Below are 23,525 nucleotides of genomic sequence, written 5' to 3' on the forward strand. Positions count from 1 at the left end.
GATTTGTGAATCACATGGTTTTTCCAGACCATTGAGAATGTACTTATGGCTATCATTAGACTCTTTAATTCCAGATCATCATTGAATTTAAATTCCACAATCTAGCATGGCAGGATTCAAACCCAGGTCCCTAGAACATTACCTGGGTCTCGATTAACAGTCCAGCAATATTACCACTAGGTCAATGCCTCCCCATCTTTTAAATCTATTATTTGTTGACAGCCTGGGAAGAGATGACGTTTTCCTTGTCACTATGTCCATTTGCACCAAATATGATGTGACTAGAATATAACTTCAGATGTCACTACATGTTGAATGTTAAACAAAATGTTTGCTCTTACTTTGAGCCAACCATAGAACTCAGAAAGAAAAGGAGAATTGAAAAATGCCAGTAAGAGTAGAGAAAGAAATTATGTGTGAATGTCTTGTCTTATACTAAGAAATTGGATATCACAAGTAATATTGTTAATTCTTCTTTGTAGGTGGGTTAGAATTCAAGTTTCCTACAGACAGAGGAATGGACCTTCTGAACTGGATCGAATCAGTAAACTGGCCAAATGGAGCTCTCATTAGTTGCACTTGAAGTTAAGGCTGTGATGCAGTAGAGCAATATGTACTTGTAAATAAGTTTTGTTTTCACTCTTGTGCATTTTCTTGACAACGAGACTGCTATCACCTCAGCCATTTCAGTAAGATTCCATCACCACTGCGAGACATGTGAACAGAATTTTGAAGACATGCTTGTGGTACCGTTTTAAAAGTCTACCTGTTTGAGTCATCCTTGAAGAATGCAAATAGCGTCTACCACAAGGAAACCAATTTCAGTGAGGCCAAGAATGCTGTTGTGTGATGACTGTCATTTAACATGTTTGCTGCTATGTGAAATCAAGTATTTTTAATTATTCATTCAGTTTTGTCTTCATCAATTGTCTTAACCAACAGGACGTTTTTAACACACATATACAAAAATTGAAGGTGAGAGTAGCAAGCTAAAGGTATTTCAGATACAAATTAGATATTGTCAGCAAGTATTAGACCTGTCTGCAATTTTGACATTTACATGGCAAAAAAGAAATATATTACTCATATTTTTTTGTTTAACTGTATATATGTATTAAAATATGAAAATCTTCTAATCTTGGAAATGTTTGTTTCTCTGATATCATGAGAGAAAATCATCCACAAAAACACTGAATATAGAGAACAGCATTACTTAGTATCTATGAATTGCCATTAAAACCATTGACACAATGTAAAAATTATGTACATATTATAATGTTGAAAAAGCTTTAGCTAACATTGGAATTGATTTGCTTTTGAAGTTCTGCTGTAGTCATTGATTTGTGCAGATGAAGCAAAATGTAATTTGAGTGTTTTTCTTTACTTTTTGTTTCTTCAGAAACATTTTTTCTTGAAGTTTATAAATAACATAGTATTGTTGACAATGTTAAAAACTCCTAGTTGTGAATATTTTGGAAATTGTATATTTCTAGATAATTGCTGTTGTGCATTTGAGACTTAAAATTTACTTTTGATACATAATAAAAAAAGACAGATCATGTAAGTGTTGACGTAAATTAGACTTTGATTCCTTGAAACATATATGGCTTAAGGTTTTTAGGATTTTGAAAGGAATTGATAGAAACTTTTTCTGTTGTTAGAGCAAGCTACTATAAAGGGGACATAATCTTAAAACCAGATAGGTCATGGAGGAAGAAATTTAGGAAACATCTTGATACAAAATCTGGTAAAAATGTTGGACTATCTCCTGCAAAAGCAATAGATGATGGCTCAATTAATTATTTCAAATCTAGGTTTATGCTCGCTAATGGTGTCAATGCAGGTGGAACTAAGATATGTGGATGGAGTTAGGACACAGATCAGCCATGATTGTATTGAATAATGGAAATGGCTCAAGGGGCTGATTGTTGCCTGTTCCATGTCTTGGTTAAATAATTGTGAACCATTAAGTTTTATAATAGGACTTAATATTTTGCATTTATTTATCACCTAAAAGGGATCATGCAAGGCTTGCCTCCAAATTAGGAATTTCTGGTGAACAGCTCATGGACAAATGAATAATACCTGTTTCTTTTTTCATAATTAACAACCTTCTAATCACAGGAGAGCAAGGTGTTATCTTTAAGAATGCAATTTTTTTTGGAAAAGATTTGTTTTTAATTATGTAGAAAAATAGAAACTGTTGTGTTTCTTATTTCCTCTTTTAACAACTTGCCAGATCTCTGCCAAAGCTGATGAAAACATTGGCCTGTGTATGCCGGAGTTATTTATTCTTCAGGGCATGTAACCAGTTTGAATTCAGTGCTTCCCCCAGGTCTGTGTCTTTACTTTGGGAACATTTGGTGTGAAGAAATAACAGTGATCATATTTCTAATGACTGGGTAGGTTTTGACAACCTTCTTTAGGCCTCCCCTATGTAATCTGAGATATTATTTTAACGAGCATTAGAAGCTCTTCTAACCCTTCCCCATATTCATTTCCCAAAGTCTGAATAAGGTATGCATCTTTTTCAGAATGCAGCTTTTGAAAAACTTTTACAATCTAACCTTCTCAGTTGCACAGCACGCAGATTTCCTGGCCAAAAGGACAAACTCAGATAATATCTCATCTTTAACTGCTGCTATAGACAAAGTTAATTTGTCCAACCGAGTCCAACGCCAGCTCCTCCACACCCTGTCTCATATTGATTATCATTTGGTCACTCTTAATACTGCTAAGTGCAAGATTCGGTTGACTTTTAAGCAAAAATCGGCTAACTTGTCAATTTTGGAGTGTTTCATGGAAGGTTTGGGTCTGTGAGGTTTCTCATGAAATTCACTGCAGCTCACCTCATTATGTATACACCATGCGTCTATGATACCACTCCCATTGTATCTTGTACCTACCAGCTGTTAGTATATTGTGGAATTTCTACCACCACAGTTGAACCAGAACTGTGCAGCAAGTCAATCACGCAGGCCATGACATGCCATTCATAATTGCAGTGATACTGGATTAGGATTACTGTACAGGGAAAACTGTACATTCTGGCATGCTGCCTCTAAACCCCATAATTAACCTCAGTGTCTCCACCATATCTCTGGCCGCCCCTGATAAATCCTATTGACTTTCAATGCACAGACACTCTGGACTGAACGTGGCTGACCTCCCTGAGTGACTTGGAAACAAAGCCCCAATTGGTAAGTGAGCAAACCCCTGATATTACTATGGAGCTTTCCCACTGATTTACCACAAATCACTGGAATAGTTGTACTAGACGTGTAGGACTGACTGTGGTCCATTCCCTGGACTGTAGTGATACAGGCATCCCAACTCTGATTGCCTCCAACTCAGACAATAACTGTGTCCGAGCACTTCGGACTGTTGCTGGATGTTGCCTTTGACATACTAACCTCTGACTGAAGACAATTTCCATTGACTTGATTAAGAACCACACTGCTTAGACTTTGAGACACAGTCATTTGTGTGAAGCATATGCAGTGCCTTTGCCATGAATACAGCTGGCACATGGTGTAGGTATGAGTTTGATGTAGCATGATGCCATACAGCAACATGTTCAATCCTTTGTTGGATCATTGCTGACAATCATGAAGCTACCTGGCTTTGTGTCTGCTATAAAGATAGCGCAGGCTAGGAATGCTGTGAGCCCATAAGTTCTGAGTGGGACAGCAAAGTAGCAACAGGTAAGGTAAGGGAATACAAGGTAGAGATGCTGTGAGCATCAAAGTAGACATGAAGTAAGTGAGCCCTGGGATGCACCCTGCTGCATTACATCAATGCTGGTGTTCACAGGGGCCTGGCAGCAGCATTACAGTGCAAAGTGTTGTTGCGCTTCAAAATGTATTCTAAGTGGTTCAGAGAAGTGCCATCCTCTGTGGATGAAGTACATTGCTGCCAGTGGAATGTGTTTGAAATATTAGGAATTGCTGGCCAAGGTGGAGGATTGGAGGTGAAAGTAGCAAGCTGGTGCCACCAGATACCCACTCTGACTTGCTTGTTGGGAATTGTTGGCATCTAGATTAGATGCCCTACAGTGTGGAAACAGGCCCTTTGGATCAACCAGTCCACACTGACCCTCTGAAGAGTAACCCACCCAGACCCATTTCTGACTAATGCACCTAACACTATGGGCAATTTAGCATGGCCAATTCATCTGACCTGCACATCTTTGGACTGTGGGATGAAACCCATGCAGACACGTGGAGAATGCGTAAACTCCACAGACAGTTGCCCGAGGCTGGAATCAAACCTGGGACACTGGTGCTGTGAGGCAGCAGTGCTAACCACTGAGCCACCATAGTTCCTCTTCACTGCAAACAACTGAGTTGCAAATAATTCACAAAGCTATATTAATATATGCAGATCGGCTCTTCACTGCTCACAAGTCAGATTCTCATCCTGCCAATGAAAGTTTGGCTAGAAAATCGGACTATTTTCCTCAAGGTTGAAAACTGCATTTTTCAGATATTGTCATTTTTTTTCCCAATGCCTCACCAGTGCCCATATTGTTCAGGAGTCAGGAAACTTCCACGTTATGATTTTGCGATTAGAAGTTCAAGCACCTCATATGAAAGAATGATTCCAGACTAAGTTATCCGCTTGCAAGTATGCTTACTATGTAAACATATTAAATTCTTCAATGTTTATTTAAAAAGTACTGAATCTGCAGTAGTACTTTTAATATTGGATTTATTGGCATCTATGTTGTTTAAAATACGCAAGGAGCTGCCAATAGTCTTGATCAGCAATTGTCTGACAACATTTTCAATGAATGCTGAAAAACAAGAAGCACTTTGATGCCATTAACCGAGATAGTCAAATGGCAAGATAGTCACTGTGGTAGCATAAACTGGAATCTGTCATGACCCAATTGGGAAAGTGGACTGGCAGTCAAAACCCACCACTCCTGGAGTCATCACAAAAGTTAAAAGATTTAATCAAATTACTCAAACTCCCCAATTTACCCGTCTGACAAACTTAGGGCAATAGAATTAAACAACCAGGTTTCTGAACTTGACAAGAAATTGCTCTTTTTTACAAATAAATTAATTCTAACTGCATGCAAACCAAATACAACTCGTCAACGTATAGCTCTACTGTTTAAACTCAAGTCAGAGTGGGTATCTGGTGGCACCAGCTTGCCACTTTCACCTCCAATCCTCCACCTTGGCCAGCAATTCCTAATATTTCAAGAAAGAAACCATAGCTGTTGTCAGTGGAAGGGGCAAGATTAGCACATAGAACAGTACAGCACAGGAACAGGTCCTTTGGTTCATCATGCCTTTGCTCACCATGATGCCATTCTAAACTAATCCCATATGCCTGCATGTGGTCCATATCCCTCTACTCCCTGTCTGTTCATGTGACTGTCTAAATGTCACTTAAACTTTGCTATCTTACCTGTTTCTACTAGATTAGATTAGATTAGATTACATTACAGTGTGGAAATAGGCCCTTCGGCCCAACAAGTCCACACCGACCCGCCGAAGCGAAACTTAAACTTTGCTATCTTACCTGTTTCTACTAGATTAGATTAGATTACATTACATTACAGTGTGGAAACAGGCCCTTCGGCCCAACAAGTCCACACCGACCCGCCGAAGCGAAACCCAACTATACCCCTACATTTACCCCTTACCTAACACTACGGGCAATTTAGCATGGCCAATTCACCTGACCCTGCACATCTTTTGGACTGTGGGAGGAAACCGGAGCACCCGAAGGAAACCCACGCAGACACGGGGAGAACGTGCAAACTCCACACAGTCAGTCGCCTGAGGCGGGAATTGAACCCGGGTCTCTAGCGCTGTGAGGCAGCAGTGCTAACCACTGTGCCACCGTGCCGCCGCCTACTACTTCCCCCTTGGTGTGTTCAGGCAGCATCCAAGGACCAGGAGAATCGATGTTTCAGGCATAAGCCCTTCATCAGGAATCTGACTTGTAGGCTGGGGGACTGAGATAAATGGGAGGGTTTGGGGTTGGGGGGGGAAGGTGGATGAGAATGCAATAGGTAGATGAAGGTGCTGGTGAAGGTGATAGGTCAGAGAGGAGGTTGGAACGGATAGATGGGAAAAGTGATGGGCAGGAGGGCAGTGCCAAGTTGGAGGCTTGGGACAGGGATAACGTGGGCGGAGGGGAAATAAGGGAACTGGTGAAATCCACATTGATCTTGCGTGGTTGCATGATCCCAAGCGGAATATGATGCATTCTTCCTCCAGGGGTTGGATGGTAAGGGTTTGGCTTTGGAGGAGGCCCAGGACCTGTCTGTCCTCGGTGGAGTGAGAGGGGGAGTTGCTATGTTTATCCAGCACCACACTCTCAACTTTGACCTACAACATCTGCAGTCCTCACTTTCTTCTAACGTGTTCCACGCACCTACCACCCTCTGTATATAAAAAAAGCTTTCCTCATACATATTCATTCAACTGTTCTGCTCTCTTATGCCTATGTCCCTAAGTATTTGATGTTTCCATCCTGGGAAAAAGACTCTGACTATCCACTTATCCATGCCTGTTATAATTTTATGCACTTCTATCAGGTCACTCCTCGAATGCTCTAGTGAAAACAATTTAAGTTTGTCTCACGTCTCTTTAAAACTCATATACTCCAGTCTAGGCTACATCCTAGTAAACCTCTTTTGCATCCTCTCCAAAGTCTTCAGTTCCTTCTGATAGTGTGGTGACCAGAACTGCATACAATACAGAGGAACCTTGATTATCCGAATGATATGGACGGGGAGTATTTTGTCGAATGTTTTGATAATTGAATGCTGGATAACAGTTTAGCCAAGCATCGGCACCTTGCAATCTTGTCGGATAATCTGAAATTCAGATAATCGAATGCTGGATAATTGAGGTTCCTCTGTACTCCAAATGTGGCCAAACTAATGTTTTACACAGATGTTTTGTCAACTTTTATATCTTTCAATTCTTTATCACTTCTCTAAAAGGAAAGGGAGGATATTATCTTATTAGAGTCTGGAGGCTTTTTAACTGCTGCATACGCACACAGCCTGACCACCTACCCAGGAGCCAATAAAGAAATTGTTGTCATGCTGAGCAGTCTTAATTTATACAATGGTCCCGATTGAAAAGCCAGTCACCAGGCTATTGCTGGGCAAAACTGCCCTAAAACTCATCAACCACGCTAATGAGTCCAACAAGCCTTCTGCGTTGTCTGGAAAAAGCAACCATGTAAATAAAACTCACAATGAGCTCCATCAACTTGTTTTAACATGGCAACATCTGCTTCCACATTTTCCTTATTTTAAAGCAAGATGGCGGCAGCAGGGTAGAAAGTGTTCAGGCTCCTGGTCTATCTGCTTCTGATCACTAGGCCCGCCGCATCCTTTTCCTATTGTTATTTTCTCGCATCAAAGTTCATCTTACCTTCTTTTGGCAGCTTCGGGGGAGAAAGAAGTTTTCAAGAGACTGCTGCAGTGTGGATCCAGCTGTTCCTCATGGTCATTGCATCACAATATGGTGGACAGCCTCGATGATGGGTTCGGGGATGAGGCCTAGATCCAGGAATCCAATGGCTTGGGTTTTCTTATGGTGGCTCTGGTGCCGGTTTCCTCAACTTTAGGAGCCTGGAGCCATGAAATTATCTAAAGTGGACCTGTCTTAATTTTTTGTATATATAACTTGTTATTAAAATGGCACCAGAGTATGGTAACCTAAAACAGCTTGCGTAAAAAAATACAAATGACAATAAATTACTCTCCTATTCCATTCTATTCTCAGCCATATACATTCCCATTTTGGTCCATAAACCAAAAATAAATAAAAATATGTGGTATTTACAAATGTCCAGTGTAACTGATTCCGTGGAAATTCCCTGTGAAATTGAAGATTCTAATTGGCAATTCCCATATGTTTGGAACCCACTGCTAATGTCCTTTCCACTCGGAGAACTGAGAGGGTTTCACCTCATTTAGGCTTAATTGTAACACAGGAAATTTTTGTGAATTAAAACCATGCACCAATTCTGGGGAATTATAAAATGGATTCTTAACTAACCACTGGCCCATTGACTCACAAAATCTGCACTCAATCCTTGATAGCCCTTTTTGAGACCCCCCCCCCCACAGCTCCAGTCCACCTCAGCCTGACATTGCTGGATCTGATCTCCTCCTCCTCAGCCTGATATTATTTGAATCCGCTGTATCAGACCTTATACATACCCCAACCTGACTGTGCCAGACCCAAAACCCACATTCCCCCACCCCAGCATTTGTTGCCTGTCAATTAATTGCCCTTGTGAAAGTGGTAATGAGTTGCCATCTTAAACTGCTGCCATTCCTTTTTTTGTGCAGATACACCCACAGAGCTGTCAGGGAGTGAGATCTAAGGTTTTATCCAGTGAAGTAAAGGAACTGGTGATGCATTTCCAAGTCACAATGCTGAGTGACTTGGAGAGGAATTGCAGGTGATGGCATCCCATATACTTGCTGATCTTATTCTTCTGGATGGTGTTGGATGTGGGTTTGTATTATGCTGTCAAGTATTCCATCACACTCCTGGTTTGTACATTGCAGATGGTGGACAGACTTTCGGTAATCAAGAGATGAATTACCTGCTGTAGGATTCCCAGCATGCTCTTGTAGCTATAGCATTTATATGGGTTAGTCTAGTTCAGTTTCTGGAAGGTTCAGCAAGTTTTAAAGTATAAGTTTTCAATGCCATGGTGAAATATTATCAGGTTCCATAGCCCTCGCAGTACTGGAACTTTCAGCTATTGCTTGATAGCACAAAGACTGTATCAAATTGACTGAAGATCGGTATGTGTGATTCTAGAAACCTCTAAAGGACAGCAAGGTGAAGCAGTCACTCAGCACTTCTGTCTCAGAACTCTTGCTTTAGCCTTAACTTTTGCACTCCACCATAACAGATTGGGATATTTGTGGAGCCTCCTCCTCCAGTGAGTTGCTTTATTGCCCACCATCATTCATGAAGCAAGACTGTAAAGCTTGGTTCTAATCTGCTGGCTTTGGAGTTGTGTATTTCTGTCTTTCATTTCTTACCTCTGCTGTTTGGCACTCAACTAATCCTGTGTTGTATCTTCACCAGGTTGACACTTCATTTTTCGTATGCCCGGTACAGTTCCTGCCATGCCCTCCTCCTCTCTTTATCAAATCAGAGGATTAAGCACAGTTCAATAATGATAGAATGGGCAGATATACCAGGCTATAAACTTGTATATTGTATATTGTATTGAAAACAATTCTGCAGCTGATGATGTTCCACTGTATGGATAACCTACTGATCAACGCCTAATGGGGCCCTAATTTACAATTGCAAATTGGCAATTGATAATGTTATCGGAGCTTACAGAAAATTTTTCTTCAACTTGATTGGCTTTCTAACAAGTAAAGGTCAGGTAGATAAATAAAACCTCCAGGTAGTTTTTATATTTTGTAGGAACAGAAGTGATGTTTGAGTCCTGTGGAATAATGTATGCCTGAAGTGCAAACTGATTTATTGATAAGCTGTTACTTGTTCTTCTGAGTTTGTTCAGTGATTTCTGGCTTTGTTTTAGGTTCATTCTAATCTGTGGCATTTTTATTTTGTTCAGAAGATTTTGGAATTGTCTACCATCTACCCCTGGCTAAAGTGGAGTCTTTTTATCATTATGTTTTGGAGCCACACCAAAAAAACACACAAAAATGACCATGTTTTACATGCATTATTTCATAAAATCTCATTCAACCATCGAGTTCACACCAACTCTCTGAAAAGCATCCCATCCAGACCCATCCCATCTCAGTAACCCTGTATTTCCTATGGCCAATCCATCTAACCTGTACATCTTTGGGCTACGGGAGGAAACCAGAGCACCTGGAGGAAACCCATGCAGACACGGGGAGAATGTGTAAATTCTACACAGGCAGTCACCTGAGGGTAGAATCAACCTGGGGATCGTGGTGCTGTGAGACACACAGCTAACCACTGAGCCACCATATCACCCTATCTGGGAAGCAGCATACAGTTTGTGTCTTGTTAGCAAATTACACAAAACAAATACAAGAAAATATAAATAAAAAGCTAAATATAAAACAAAAGAACAACTCTGAACATCTGTGATAAAACAAAGGCTGGAACCACAAATAAGTCTATTACAAACTAGATCAAAGCAATCTGCCTTCTAAATCTTAATCTCCATCCATCTGAAATGAATGGATATAGCAGTATTGTGGAGGAAAGTTAAAATTAAGCAAAGAAAAATTTGTCTTATTGGAAATAGGGGTTGGGAAAGATTATCTATTAACAATTTTTTGTAACATTTCTTACAGTTTGCAAAATTATTTTAAACCCAAATATAAAATCAACCTTTATGCTTCCTCTACTTTCTTTCATCAGTTTTTAAAATGATACTCACCTACCATATCCAATATTGAATGCAACCCTGTGTGTAATTTCCACTATTGTACAATAGGGATTCCTCATTACTCATTTGAGTTTACATTATATTAATGGAGATGAGGATTGACCTAGCATTAACAGTGGCACAAGGCTATGCATAGATCCACTGCTCAAAAACGCTGACTCATATTCATAATGAGTCAGTCACAAATGCCTCCAATTTATTTTTTATTCACTTGTGGAATAGGGAGTTGCTGCCTGCACCAACACTTATTGCTTGCCTCTAGTTGCCCTTGAGAAGGTAGTGTTGAGCTGCCATCTTGAACCACTGCATATTCCTTAAGCATGTGTTATTATTGAAACATCCCCTCCTCAATGTATGCCTATAATGTGATTCTCACCTGTAACTTTCTCATTTTAAATTCAGTTAATGTTTATACAGCAAGATTTCTCTACAATTGGGACTGTACCAAGGGAATTTAAGAACTAGCTCTGGCTATGAAGTATAAAAGCAAGACACTATGGATGCTAGAAAACTGAAGAAGAGTATTTGGCCTTGAGGTATTAACCGTGCTTCTCTGTCCGCAGATGTTGCCAGACCTGCTGAGTTTAATTCAGGTTATGAAATATGATACTTTAAATTTTAGTGCATAACTTATAAAACAAACTAAGTTCGCTTTGAATATCTGGGTAAATATATAATGGCTGGCTGGACGTAGCCATCTTTGAAGAACCGAAGAAGTGCGAATGATGGAAAATTGAAACAAAAAGAGAAATTGATGGAGAAACTCCATAGATCTGGCAACATCTGTGGAGAGAAAGCAATTAGTACCTCAGGTCAGTGATCCTTCTTTGGAAGACCAAGATGGTGGCCATGCCCTGGTTAACTTCTGCCCCTAAGATGGTCAAACACTGATGGAAACTATTCAACCTGTCAAGTCCTAGCCAGTTCTCTGCAAGGACAGCTCATCTACTCTGTGGTGTTTCTATGGCTTTCAAAGGTATATTTTGTCCTTTTTTTAAAAATAAAAAGAGGTTGAGACAAAGATGCAGAGTGTCTGTTCCAAGCCTATACGGTAAACAGATTGTGAGGCCTTGGGGTCTTTTTTTTTAAAGTTGGTATAATAGAAGCACCATGAAGGGGTGGGGTTAAGTTTCTATTGAACCAGGATTTTAGTGTAACTTCCAGTAGCTACTGGGTTTTTTTTTTGAGCTGCTATACACCTCTTCCTGCTAGAGCAAAATGCTTGAGTTCTCTCTCAGTGTTTTCTCTTGATGTTCTTTCTTCTGGACTGGAGAAACATTGCAATGTGAGATAATCTATTTTACTGATTTGCCTTTGCCAAGGGTGCATTTATGGGATGTTACTATCTTGGCACAGTTAATCAGTGTTAGTTAAAATATATATTATTTTGTTACATATTTTTACAGCATTACAGTTAATTTTTTAAAATCCTTATCCTGTCTGTATTTTAATTGGAGTGCAGGAATAAAGTGTGTTTTGCTGCAAGCTTAGTAGTTTGACCAATTAAATTGCATCCAGAACACAATGCCTTACACATGCCTTTTAAAAATAAGAAAAGTTGGGATCCAGTCTATGGTTTTAATATGTTTTGAGAGGGTTTGGTCTGATCCATAACAAACTGGTGACTATTGCAGTGCTGCCTTTGTGAAGCCTAGGGTTTTGTATGATCAGATCTTTGTTACTCACTCGTGGCACATGGACATCACTGTTTGGGCTCATTTTTGTTGCCATCCCTTGAGAAGGTGATGCTGAGCTGCCTTCTTCAAGCGCAGCAGTCTAGGTCTACCCACATTACAGTTAGGGAGGGAATTCAAGGATTTTGACCCAACGACACTGAAAGAATGGTGATATATTTCCAAATCAGGATGGTGAGTGGCATGAAGGGAAACTTGCAAGAGATAGTGTTCTCATGTATCTGCTGCCCTTATCCTTATAGAAGGTAGCAGTCATTTGTTTGGAAGGTGCTTTCAAGGGAGCCTTGGTGAATTTCTTATAGATTGCACACACTGCTACTAAGCATTGATGGTTTAAGGAGTGAATATTGATGGATATGGTGCCAGTGAAGTGGGCGACTTTGTCCTGGATGGTGTCAAGATTCATGAGTATTATTGGAACTGCACTCATCCAGCCAAGTGTGGAGTATTCCATCACACTCCTGACTTGCACCTTGTGGAGGGTGGGCAGGCTTTGGGGAGTCAAGAGGTGACTTACTTGACTCAGTATTCCTAGCTTCTGACTTGCTTTTGTAGCCACTATATTTATATGGCAAGTCTAGTTGAATTTCTAGTTAATGGTAACCTCGAGGATGTAGATGATGGAAGATTCAATGATGGTAACACTATTGAATGTTAATGGATTTTGGTTAGGTTTTTAATTTTTGGAGATGGTCATTGGCTGGCATTTCTGTGGCGTGAGTTTTACTTGCTATTTGTTGGCCTAAGCCTGGATATTGTCCAGTCTTGTTGCATTTGGTCATGGACTGTTTCAGTATCTCAGGAGTTGTGAATGGTATTGACCATTGTGCAATCATTGGTGAACATTCCCACTACTGACCTTATGATGGAGGAAAGCTCATTGATGAGACAGCTGAAGATGGTTGGTTTGAGGATGTAGGTTTGCTCACTGAGCTGGAAGATTCATTTTCAGACATTTTGTCACCATACTCGTGAGTCTCCGGTGAAGTGCTGGTGTTATGTCTCAATTTCTATTCACGTGCTTAGGTTGGGTTGAGGATGCTAAGTTGATGAACTCCTGTAGAGATACTGAGTTTTCAGTTTGGCTATAACCTTTAGCCACCTATCTGTGGGTTTCCCAGATGTTGCAGCCTCTTTAGAATTGTAATTATGTTTTAATTAACCTGTTTAGATATAATATCACGCACCCACAGGGAAGGAGGCACTTGAATCTGGGCCTCCTAGCCCAGAATATAACACTATCACCATATCAAAAGACTCCATCCCTTAGAATTATATCTATTATTTTACCGCTTCTACTCCTCCTAAAATATATGCCTTCACGCTTCATAACATTAGAAAAGAGGGAAGAGATAGACTACAAGATAGCCACTGAACGAGTGCAAAAGGATGTGTCACACGATGCCTCTACGTGTTATAAAGACATTAGGTTACATGGAACTGAAGCTTAGATCAGTAAGGCTCCAGAAACATTTCCCCTCTTACTTTACCTTGTAGATAGTTATATTAATAAAACATGTTAAAGTTCACTTAGATGAGTGTGGACCTCACATTTCTACAGGCGGTAACTAAACTCATAGAAATGGAATAGCAAGTGTCCAAAGTGAAACCCAGCAACAGCACAGTGAGACAGGGAAACTATAAGGCTATCTGAGTGATCTGAACTCAGCAGTGCGTGAAATTCCTGAAGAAAAGCTCAGCAGCTGGAGAGACTGGCATATAATGGCCTACTTGAGCATTGAATCATGCTGAGGTAAAGTCTGCAAAAAACTTAAAAAGGTATCGCCAAAGGCTGACATAGAAGGCTGTAACAGAGACCACATCAAGTGTAAATGCCCAAAAATGAAAAAAGTCAATTGACCACAGCAATTTGTATATTTCCATTGACTGAAAGCACTCACAGTAAGGCATTACCATATCAGGAAGTGGACCCACCCAAGAAACGGTTGTGAGGGGAATCCCACACAAAAGCTGAAAAAAGCTGAAATGGGAAACAAAGTGAGCTTTTTGATATTCATAATCCATGTAGTAAATTCTCCAAAATTGAAAATCATAAACAGTGCTGTTTGGCAGATACTCAAAGCAAAACAAATTTTGTATCAGAAATATCAGAGAATTATCCTGGGGTCAGTCCGCTAATATGCTGAAATTGTTAAAATAAGTATGAAGAGAAATGGGCCAAAGACAGGCCATAGATCCGCCATGATCTCACTGAAAGGTGGAACAGGCCTGAGGCTGAATGACACCCTCTATACCTATGTTTCTCTAATCTGATTTGACTCACTGTTTATCTGAGGCCCATTAATGAGTCAAGAAGACAGCAGCTGCAACTCTGGATGATACATGTGCCACATTTCTTGTCTGTGTTGTTATGGGAAAACTCCACATTAGCATTAACCATGCCCAGTCAACAATGCTGAATGCCAGGCATGTCATAAAGTGGGCCATTTTTTATAGGCTTATTGAAACAGCAATATTGAATTTCAACCTACAGCAAGGAAGTTTTGAAACAGACCACCTGACTCTGCCACTGCCCAAGATGTAGCTGCTGCAAAGGATGAAGCAATTGTTCAACAATGGCAAGTATCTCAGGCAAGTTATTTAGAGTAAAGGATATGTTTGAATCTGGATTGGATCATGTTAATGTTCAAAGTTCAACAAGTGTCACCCTCCAAGAAAGCCAACAGCTGCCTGTAGCTCAATCCATCAGTAATCCGGCGAAACATCCGAATCTTCTCTCAACAATGGGAAAGAGCATTAAACTACAGAGTCTCTGGAGGCCTCAAAGAAGTTTAAGATTCAACATGAATGCCAATTTGAATGGAAAATTATAGCAGACTAACTACCTTAAAGAAAATACTAACCTTAAAGCCTTTGTGTAGACTTCACCTTTCTATACCCTTCAAATTAGTTCGTATATTTTCAAATACTTTTCACTTGCAAAGTTGAAACTGTGCCCTGGTCACTAAACTCTGGATTTTGTTGGTAGGAATGCAGTTCAAATTTCCCACACTTTTCCACTGATTTGACACTTTAAGTTAGCTGATTTTGATATTGCATCAGCTGCTGTCTAGCTCTCTGATGGAATCCTCATTAATATTGTGACTGCAGTGTCACAATGGTAAAAACAATGACTGCAGATGCTGGAAACCAGATTCTGGATTAGTGGTGCTGGAAGAGCACAGCAGTTCAGGCAGCATCCGAGGAGCAGCGAAATCGACGTTTCGGGCAAAAGCCCTTCATCAGGAATCATGGTGTTTTACTCTACTGTCGAGCAGCATGTTTGAAATTGGAAGTCAGGGCAAATTTTGAAAGGAAGTGAGAAAAACATTCCTTAATAGAGCCAGCAAGGGGGTCCTTAGTGCGCAAATGTGCTGCCATTGGTGCCACTTACCCTTCTCCACCTCACTGCAAGGACCATAAAATATCCCTTCCCATGACTGACCTCTCCATCAGTTGCACTTTCACAGGGAAACTGCTCACTGAAAGCATTTAGTTGATGTCATGTGGTTAAAGTAATTTAAGCCTCCCATGGAATGTAATATGAGGGGATGTTGTGCACTCCTGTTGGTTTTCTGTTTGATATAAAATTCAATAAGTTGGTGGAAACACTGCATTCTTCAGCTGAAATCAGTGAACCTTTAAGGAATGTGCATGCAAATTTCAAAAGCGATATAAATATAAAAGCAAATGGAGCAGGATCTCAGAAATATAGTCAAATTAGACAGCCCTTTAAGGCAAAAGGGAGGAACAGTGATGGAGGAAAACACAGAAAAGAATTCTGATCAGGTATTCCATTCTTGAATATGAACATTGATATGGAGTTACCTAATAAATAAAGTGTATATCTATAAATGCCAAAAAAACTCTACTTTTCTCCAATAGGTAACGATACAAGTACAATATTTATAGAACTGCAAACAACTTGTAGAGAGTTATGTTTGCAGTTCTATCAATATCTGTTTCTTCTAATTGCCAAATGATTGGTTATCAGTTCATCTGACATGGTGTCCATGCCGACATAATGCTGTCTTGAAGCTAAGGGGTTAAAAGGGACATAATTGATTCTGAATGTCTGCTGTTGATCATTGTGTGGTATGTGTGGATTCCAACACATAGGAATATCACCATGCTGTAAGCAACATTACACTGTTCTGTCCATACACCATTACATGAACAAAACATGTTTTCATGACTGTAATATGCTGCTCCACTGATTGACAATTGTCTAAGCAGTTCCATCTTTATGAAAAAGTGTTGGCATATTCATTGCTTTTGTAAAAAGAGAAAGCCAGAAGAACCACATGCCAATTCCATCACCGTGACTGCGCATATCTATTTTAATTTAATCACATATTTAGAAATCAAAGCATGGTCAACAATTCTTCAGTGAAGGCAATAATCCTTTAAAAATTCCCCGAGAAAGAGAACAAGGCAGTAACATATCAGAGCAGAAAACCTTCATTTGGAGGTCTAGCCAATATGAAAATATCAGATTACACGGATCAAATTCTTCATTTTAATTATTGATCAATCCTCTGCTGTCATTTTTTTCAAGCCGAGTATTTCATAGTGATTGACGTATTTGTTGAATTAACCGCATGGTATATAGCTGGATGTTATATTGCATTAAAAACACAAATTTGGTAATCAGTGAAATCACAGATGTAGCTTAACCTGTGACACAGACAATGGGAGAAAAATATACAACAGGAAAATACATGTATAGGTAAAAATAAAGCATACATTTTTTATTTGCAGTTCAATTTTCAGTGCCCAGTAGTAAGATGTTATGTTCAAATATTTACGTTGTAAATATCCATTACAATTTCCATTTTCCATTAAATTGTTCCCCTTCTGTGAAACTGCAAGTAACTTTGAAATTCAGGCTCTCTAAGGTTTGGTAGGCTTTCATCTCCAGAGTTATATACCAGTTACAGTGATGACACCAGGTCACTTTCAGTAAGAGACAATGCCAAATGTAATGGAATTCCACATATAGTCACCCCTTAGTAGGTTAGCTTGCTGACACTTGACATTGAAAGTCACACTTTTAGTGGTAGTGCATTATGTTAGTTAGTTTTGAGGTAGAACATAGGACAGTAAATTAACAAAAAAAATACGATGAAATATGAAATTAATACTTGCAATGATGGAAGGCACAATTACAGTGCAACTTATAAGGTAGTGTAAAGAACTCAAATAACTCTGAAATCATGTTTTGAACTACAAGAAGCTTTATGTTCAACCTATGAAAACTCATGCTTACGAATATGATCCAAAACATGGTTGCAATTTTAAAGACCCAACATGAGAACATTTCCCATGCCTCCCAAGAGCTGCTTTTCACTGACCTGTATTGTGTTCCAAGCTGTGCACAAAATGACTTGCAAATGGACTCCAGAACAGCACCCATTTGCAACCCAAGGTTTGCCTGTGCATTAGCATCATATTTCGATAAAGAGTACAACAGACTAAAAAGAGGGTATCATAAACCTGAATAATTGTGACTTTATATTAATATTAATAATTTTTGTGAACTTGAATTTGAAGCATCATGGATACCTGGACTTTATTTTGAAGAGGCCAATGAAAGGACAGTTAAACCTTTTATTGAACAAAGCTTTCCCTGAAAGTCCCATGTTTTGTGATAACTATTTGTTTACTGCAGACCTCCTACCTGGATTTACCACTGACATGTTAAAACTCCTGGTTTGAGGACCTTTTGGACTTATCACTTGGTTGCTAACCTCGTGAAGAAAAAGAACATTCCAGTCCAGCTCTTATGTCTCTGAAATTCTTCTTGTTTGTGTGTTACCTGGAGCCCTGGTCCAGTCGAAACTTGGATTGTCTGAGCCAGCAAATGGCTGGAAGCATCCTCAATGCAATGATTCCTGAGCAAGCTGCGTTTGCAAAGATCCTGGTGACATCTGTTTGTGATTGGTAGCATCTATTGTTGTCTCTGTCAGGCCAACATTTGAATATTTCACACTTTATTCTATTTTCTAGCGTACAGAACTAAGACTTATAGATCACACATTTTTTTAATTACCAAAGCAAATCTTTGCAGAAAGAAATATATTTATGTTCTCCTTTACCCAATGTATGTATTTTTGGTTGTTTGGAAGAATAAAAATTTATATTTCCATTCTACAAACAAAGTTTGTGAACCAGTCTTGCACCTTCATTGAAAAGGTTTGTTTATAAAATACTGATTTATAGTTAGTAAAGAAACCTGGCAGATGGATCTTTTCATTTTTACTTTAATATAGAGAAAGCATACTGTTGGTTACATCAGTAACCTGCCCTGGGTTTAAGCCCCATGTTTCCCATGGAAGATGCAATTTTAGTGCAGCCTAACAGGTTAATGATCAGGCTGTTAATCCTTCCAATATGCCTGTGTATATCTGTGACTTGAGGATAATAATGGGAAGCCATCATTCTCTGTTGAAGTAACATCCTTTCAAATCTCCACAGTCATTTTCCAAACAGCAATAAAAGATTTCTGCAGGAAATTCTTCATTAGAGACATAGAGTCATAGAGATGTACAGCATGGAAACAAACCCTTCCATCCAATCCGTCCATGCCGACCAGATGTACCAACCCAATCTAGTCCACCTGCCAGCACCCGGCCCATATCCCTCCAATGGAAACAAACCCTTCCATCCAATCCGTCCATGCCGACCAGATGTACCAACCCAACCTAGTCCCATCTGCCAGCACCCCCCAGCCCATATGCCTCCAAACCCTTCCTATTCATATACCCATCCAAATGCCTCTTAAATGTTGCAATTGTACCAGCTTCCACCACTTCCTCTGGCAGCTCATTCCATACACGTTCCACCCTCTGTGTGAAAATGTTTCCCCTTAGGTCACTTTTATATCTTTCCCCTCTCACCCTAAACCTATGCCCTCTAGTTCTAGACTCTCCCACCCCAGGGAAGTGACTTTGTCTATGTATCCTACCCATGCCCCTCATAATTTTGTAAACCTTTATAAGGTCACCCCTCAGCCTCTGACTCTCCAGGGAAAACAGCCCCAGCCTGTTCAGCCTCTCCCTATAGCTCATCAGCAATGCCCCTTAGGACCTTACCATTAAGTGTATAAGTCCTGTTAAGATTTGCTTTCCCAAAATGCAGCACCTCGCATTTATCTGAGTTAAACTCCATCTGCCACTTCTCAGCCCATTGGCCCATCTGGTCCAGTTCCTGTTGTAATCTGAGGTAACCCTCTTTGCTGTCCACTACCCCTCCAATTTTGGTGTCATCTGCAAACTTACTAACTGTACCTCTTATGCTCGCATCCAAATCATTTATGTCTATGACAACATGTAGAGGACCCAGCACTGACCCTTGTGGCACTCCACTGGTTACAGGTCTCCAGTCTGAAAAACAACCCTCCACCACCACCCTCTGTCTTCTACATTTAAGCCAGTTCTGTATCCAAATGGCTAGTTCTCTCTGTATTCCCTGAAATCTAAACATGCTAACCAGTCTCCCATGTGGAACCTTGTTGAATGCCTTACTAGACTCCATATAGATCATATCTATCGTTTTGCCCTCATCAATCGTGGGCGGCACGGTGGTACAGTTGTTAGCACTGCTGCCTCACAGCGCCAGAGACCCGGGTTCAATTCCCGACTCAGGCGACTGACTGTGTGGAGTTTGCACATTCTCCCCGTGTCTGCGTGGGTTTTCTCCTGGTGCTCCGGTTTCCTTCCACAGTCTAAAGATGTGCAAGTCAGGTGAATTGGCCATGCTAAATTGCCCATAGTGCTAGGTAAAGGGGTAAATGTTGGGGAATGGGAGGGTTGCCCTTCGGCGGGTCGGTGTGGACTTGTTGGGCCGAAGGGCCTGTTTCCACACTGTAAGTAAGTAATCTAATCAATCCTCTTTGTTACTTCTTCAAAAAACTCAATCAAGTTTGTGAGACATAATTTCCCACGCACAAAGCCATGTTGACTATCTCTAATCAGTCCTTGCCTTTCCAAATACATGTACATTCTGTCCCTCAGGATTCCCTCCAACAGCTTGCCCACCACCGACGTCAGGCTCACCGGTCTATAGTTCCCTGGCTTGTCCTTACTACCCTTCTTAAACAGTGGCATCACGTTAGCCAATGTCCAGTCTTCTGGCACCTCACCTGTGACTATCGATGATATAAATGTCTCAGCAAGGGGCCCAGCAATCACTTCTCTAGCTTCCCACAGAGTTCTAGGGTACATCTGATCAGGTCCTGGGGATTTATCCACCTTTATGCGTTTCAAGACATCCAGCACTTTCTCCTCTGTAATACAGACATTTTGCAAGGTGTCACCATCTATTTCGCTACTTCCTATATCTTCCATATCCTTTTCCACAGTAAATACTGATGCAAAATACTTGTTTAGTATCTCTCCCATTTTCTGCGGCTCCACACACAGGCCGCCTTGCTGATCTTTGAGGGACCCTATTCTCTCCCTAGTTATCCTTTTGTCCTTAATGTATTTGTAGAAACCCTTTGGATTCTACCTGACTTTATTTGCCAATGCAATTTCATGTCCCCTTTTTGCCCTCCTAATTTACCTCTTAAGGAAACTCCTACTGTCTTTATACTCTACAAGGATTCATTCGATCTATCCTGTCTATACTTTACATATGCTTCCTCCTTTTTCTTAACCAAACCCTCAATGTCTTTAGTCATCCAGCATTCCCTATACCTACCAGCCTTTCCTTTCAGGAACAGGAACATACTTTCTCTGGATTCTCGTTATTTTATTTCTGAAGGCTTCCCATTTTCCAGCCGTCCCTTTACCTGCGAACATCTGCTCCCAATCAGCTTTTGAAAGTTCTTGCCGAATACCATCAAAATTGGCCTTTCTCCAATTTAGAACTTCAACTTTTAGATCTAGTCTATCCTTTTCCATCACTATTTTAAATCTAATAGAATTATGGTTGCTGGCCCCAAAGTGCTCCCCCACTGACATCTCGGTCACCTGCCCTGCCTTATTTCCCAAGAGTCAGTCAAGTTTTGCACCTTCTCTAGTAGGGACATCCGCATACTGAATCAGAAAATTTTCTTGTACACACTTAACAAATTCCTCTCCATTTAAACTCTTTACACTATGGCAGTCCCAGTCTATGTCTGGAAAGTTAAAATCCCCTACCATAATCACCCTATTATTCTTACAGATATCTGAGACCTCCTTACAAGTTTGTTTCTCAACTTCCCTCTAACCATTAGAGAGTCTACAATACAATCCCAATAGGGTGATCATCCATTTCTTATTTCTCAGTTCCACCCAAATAACTTCCCTGGATGTATTTCTGGGAATATCCTCCCTCAGCACAACTGTAATACTATCCCTTATCAAATACGCCACTCCCCCTCCTCTCTTGCCTCCCTTTCTATCCTTCCTGTAGCATTTGTATCCTGGAACATTAAGCTGCCAGTCCTGCCCATCCTTGAGCCATGTTTCTGTAATTGCTATGATATCCCAGTCCCATGTTCCTAACCATGCCCTGAGTTCATCTGCCTTCCCTGTTAGGCCCCTTACATTGAAATAAATGCAGTTCAATTTATTAGTCCTACCTTGTCCCTGCCTGCCCTGACTGTTTGATTCGCTTCTGTTCTCAACTGTACCAGTCTCAGATTGATCTCTTTCCTCACTAACTTCCTGGGTCCCACCCCCCATCTTACTAGTTGAAATCCTCCCGAGCAGCTCTCGCAAATCTCCCTGCCAGTATATTAGTCCCTTTCCAATTTAGGTGTAAACCGTCCTTCTTGTACAGGTTACTTCTACCGCAAAAGAGATTCCAATGGTCCAAAAATGTGAATCCTTCTCCCATACACCAGATCCTCAGCCATGCATTCATCTGCTCTATTCTCCTATTCCTGCCCTCACTAGCTTGTAGCACTGGGAGTAATCCAGATATTACTACTCTCGAGGACCTGTTTTTAAATTCCTACCTAACTCTGTAATCTCCCTTCAGAGTCTCAACCTTTTCCCTTCCTACGTCATTGGTTCTAATGTTGACAATGACGTCTTGCTGACCTCTTTCCCCCTTGAGAGCATTCTGCACCCTCTCTGAGATATCCTTGATCCTGGCACCAGGAAAGCAACACACCATTCTGATTTTTCGCTGCTGGCCACAGAAATGTCTGTCTGTAACTTGGACTAGAGAGTTTCCAACCAGAATTGATCTTTTGGAATCTGACATATCCCTCATTGCATTAGAGCCAGACTCCATACCAGAAACTTGGCTGTTTGTGCTATGTTCCCATGAGAATACATCACCCCCTACATTTTCCAAAACAGCATACTGGTTTGAAATGGTTATAGCTACAGAAGGCTCCTGCACTAGCTGCCTAGCTCTCTCACCTTTCCTGGAGTTAATCCATCTATGTGGCTATATCTGAGACATCCCCCCCTTCCTATAACTGCCATCCATCGCATACTGTTGTTGTTGCAAATTCCTCATTGCTTCTAACTCTCTCCAACTGATCCATTTGATCTGATAAGATGGGCAAACACCAGCATTTATTACAGATATAATCAGCAGTAACCCTTAAACTCTCTTTAACATCCCACATCTGACAAATGTGCATATCACCATACTAAAGGTCATTTTTGCTCCTTCACAATCTACAGACCCAGAAAATAACACTGTCTTATTCCTCTACAAAAAACTGCCCCAGGTTAAAATAATAGTTATGGCTTATATTTTAAGTTTAATCAAGAGACATAACTCAAAAAGCACATAATCAAGAAAGAACCCACTCTACTCACTACTGCAGATGTTCTGCAGGTCCCAATTAAAAACAATACACTTATCTGTTTCTGTGCTGTGAACTTCGCCCAAACAGTTCCTCCAAGACCAGTTGTGAATTTCACTATTTGTTAATTTTCCCAGAAACACTTCAATGTTCAGCAATACATGAATTCAAAAAGCAAAGGCAGTAACTGTGCAGGTTCACTGCTGTGTCAGTTTTTTTTTCTCTCTCTCTCCTGCACTGACCTCACCATGTGCTTCCTGTTGGTAGACTGGCAGCATAATCTAATGGCTCAAAACTCTCACTGATTTTAACATGGGCCATGAATTTGGTAGGTGGGAAACAAGGTGAGTGACAATATGCTCTTCTCTGGCAGTATGAAGCCTGGACAATTTCAATTCATAGTCCCTCACCAGAAACTGGCAGGTAGGAACAGAATGTGGTATTACAGGAGGGTGTTGGGGATTGAATGATTTGCAGTTAAGGGGCGAGTTTGGGAAAACGTTGTGATCAGGAGTGGGGTTGTGTTGGGGGAGAGTTTGGGAGGACACTGTGATCAGGAGTGAGGTTGTGTTATGTGGAGAGTGTGGGAAGATGCTGTGATCAGGAGTGGGGTTGTGTTATGTGGAGAGTTTGGGAAGATGCTGTGATCAGGAGTGGGGTTGTGTTAG

At 40.5% G+C, this 23,525-nt stretch overlaps 1 protein-coding gene across 1 annotated transcript; it reads left to right on the top strand.

The window, feature by feature from the left end:
* Nucleotides 1–491: 491 nt before the first annotated feature.
* Nucleotides 492–1,564, top strand: LOC122556904 (interferon regulatory factor 1-like; the record flags this gene model as incomplete). Its single annotated transcript, XM_043704157.1, is given in 1 exon segment — nucleotides 492–1,564. A coding segment is annotated over 1 exon segment (92 nt), but the record flags the coding sequence as incomplete, so codon positions are not given.
* Between the last annotated feature and the right edge of the window lie 21,961 nt (nucleotides 1,565–23,525).

This window comes from Chiloscyllium plagiosum, chromosome 14, assembly GCF_004010195.1.
Source record: "Chiloscyllium plagiosum isolate BGI_BamShark_2017 chromosome 14, ASM401019v2, whole genome shotgun sequence".
NCBI lineage: Eukaryota > Metazoa > Chordata > Chondrichthyes > Orectolobiformes > Hemiscylliidae > Chiloscyllium > Chiloscyllium plagiosum.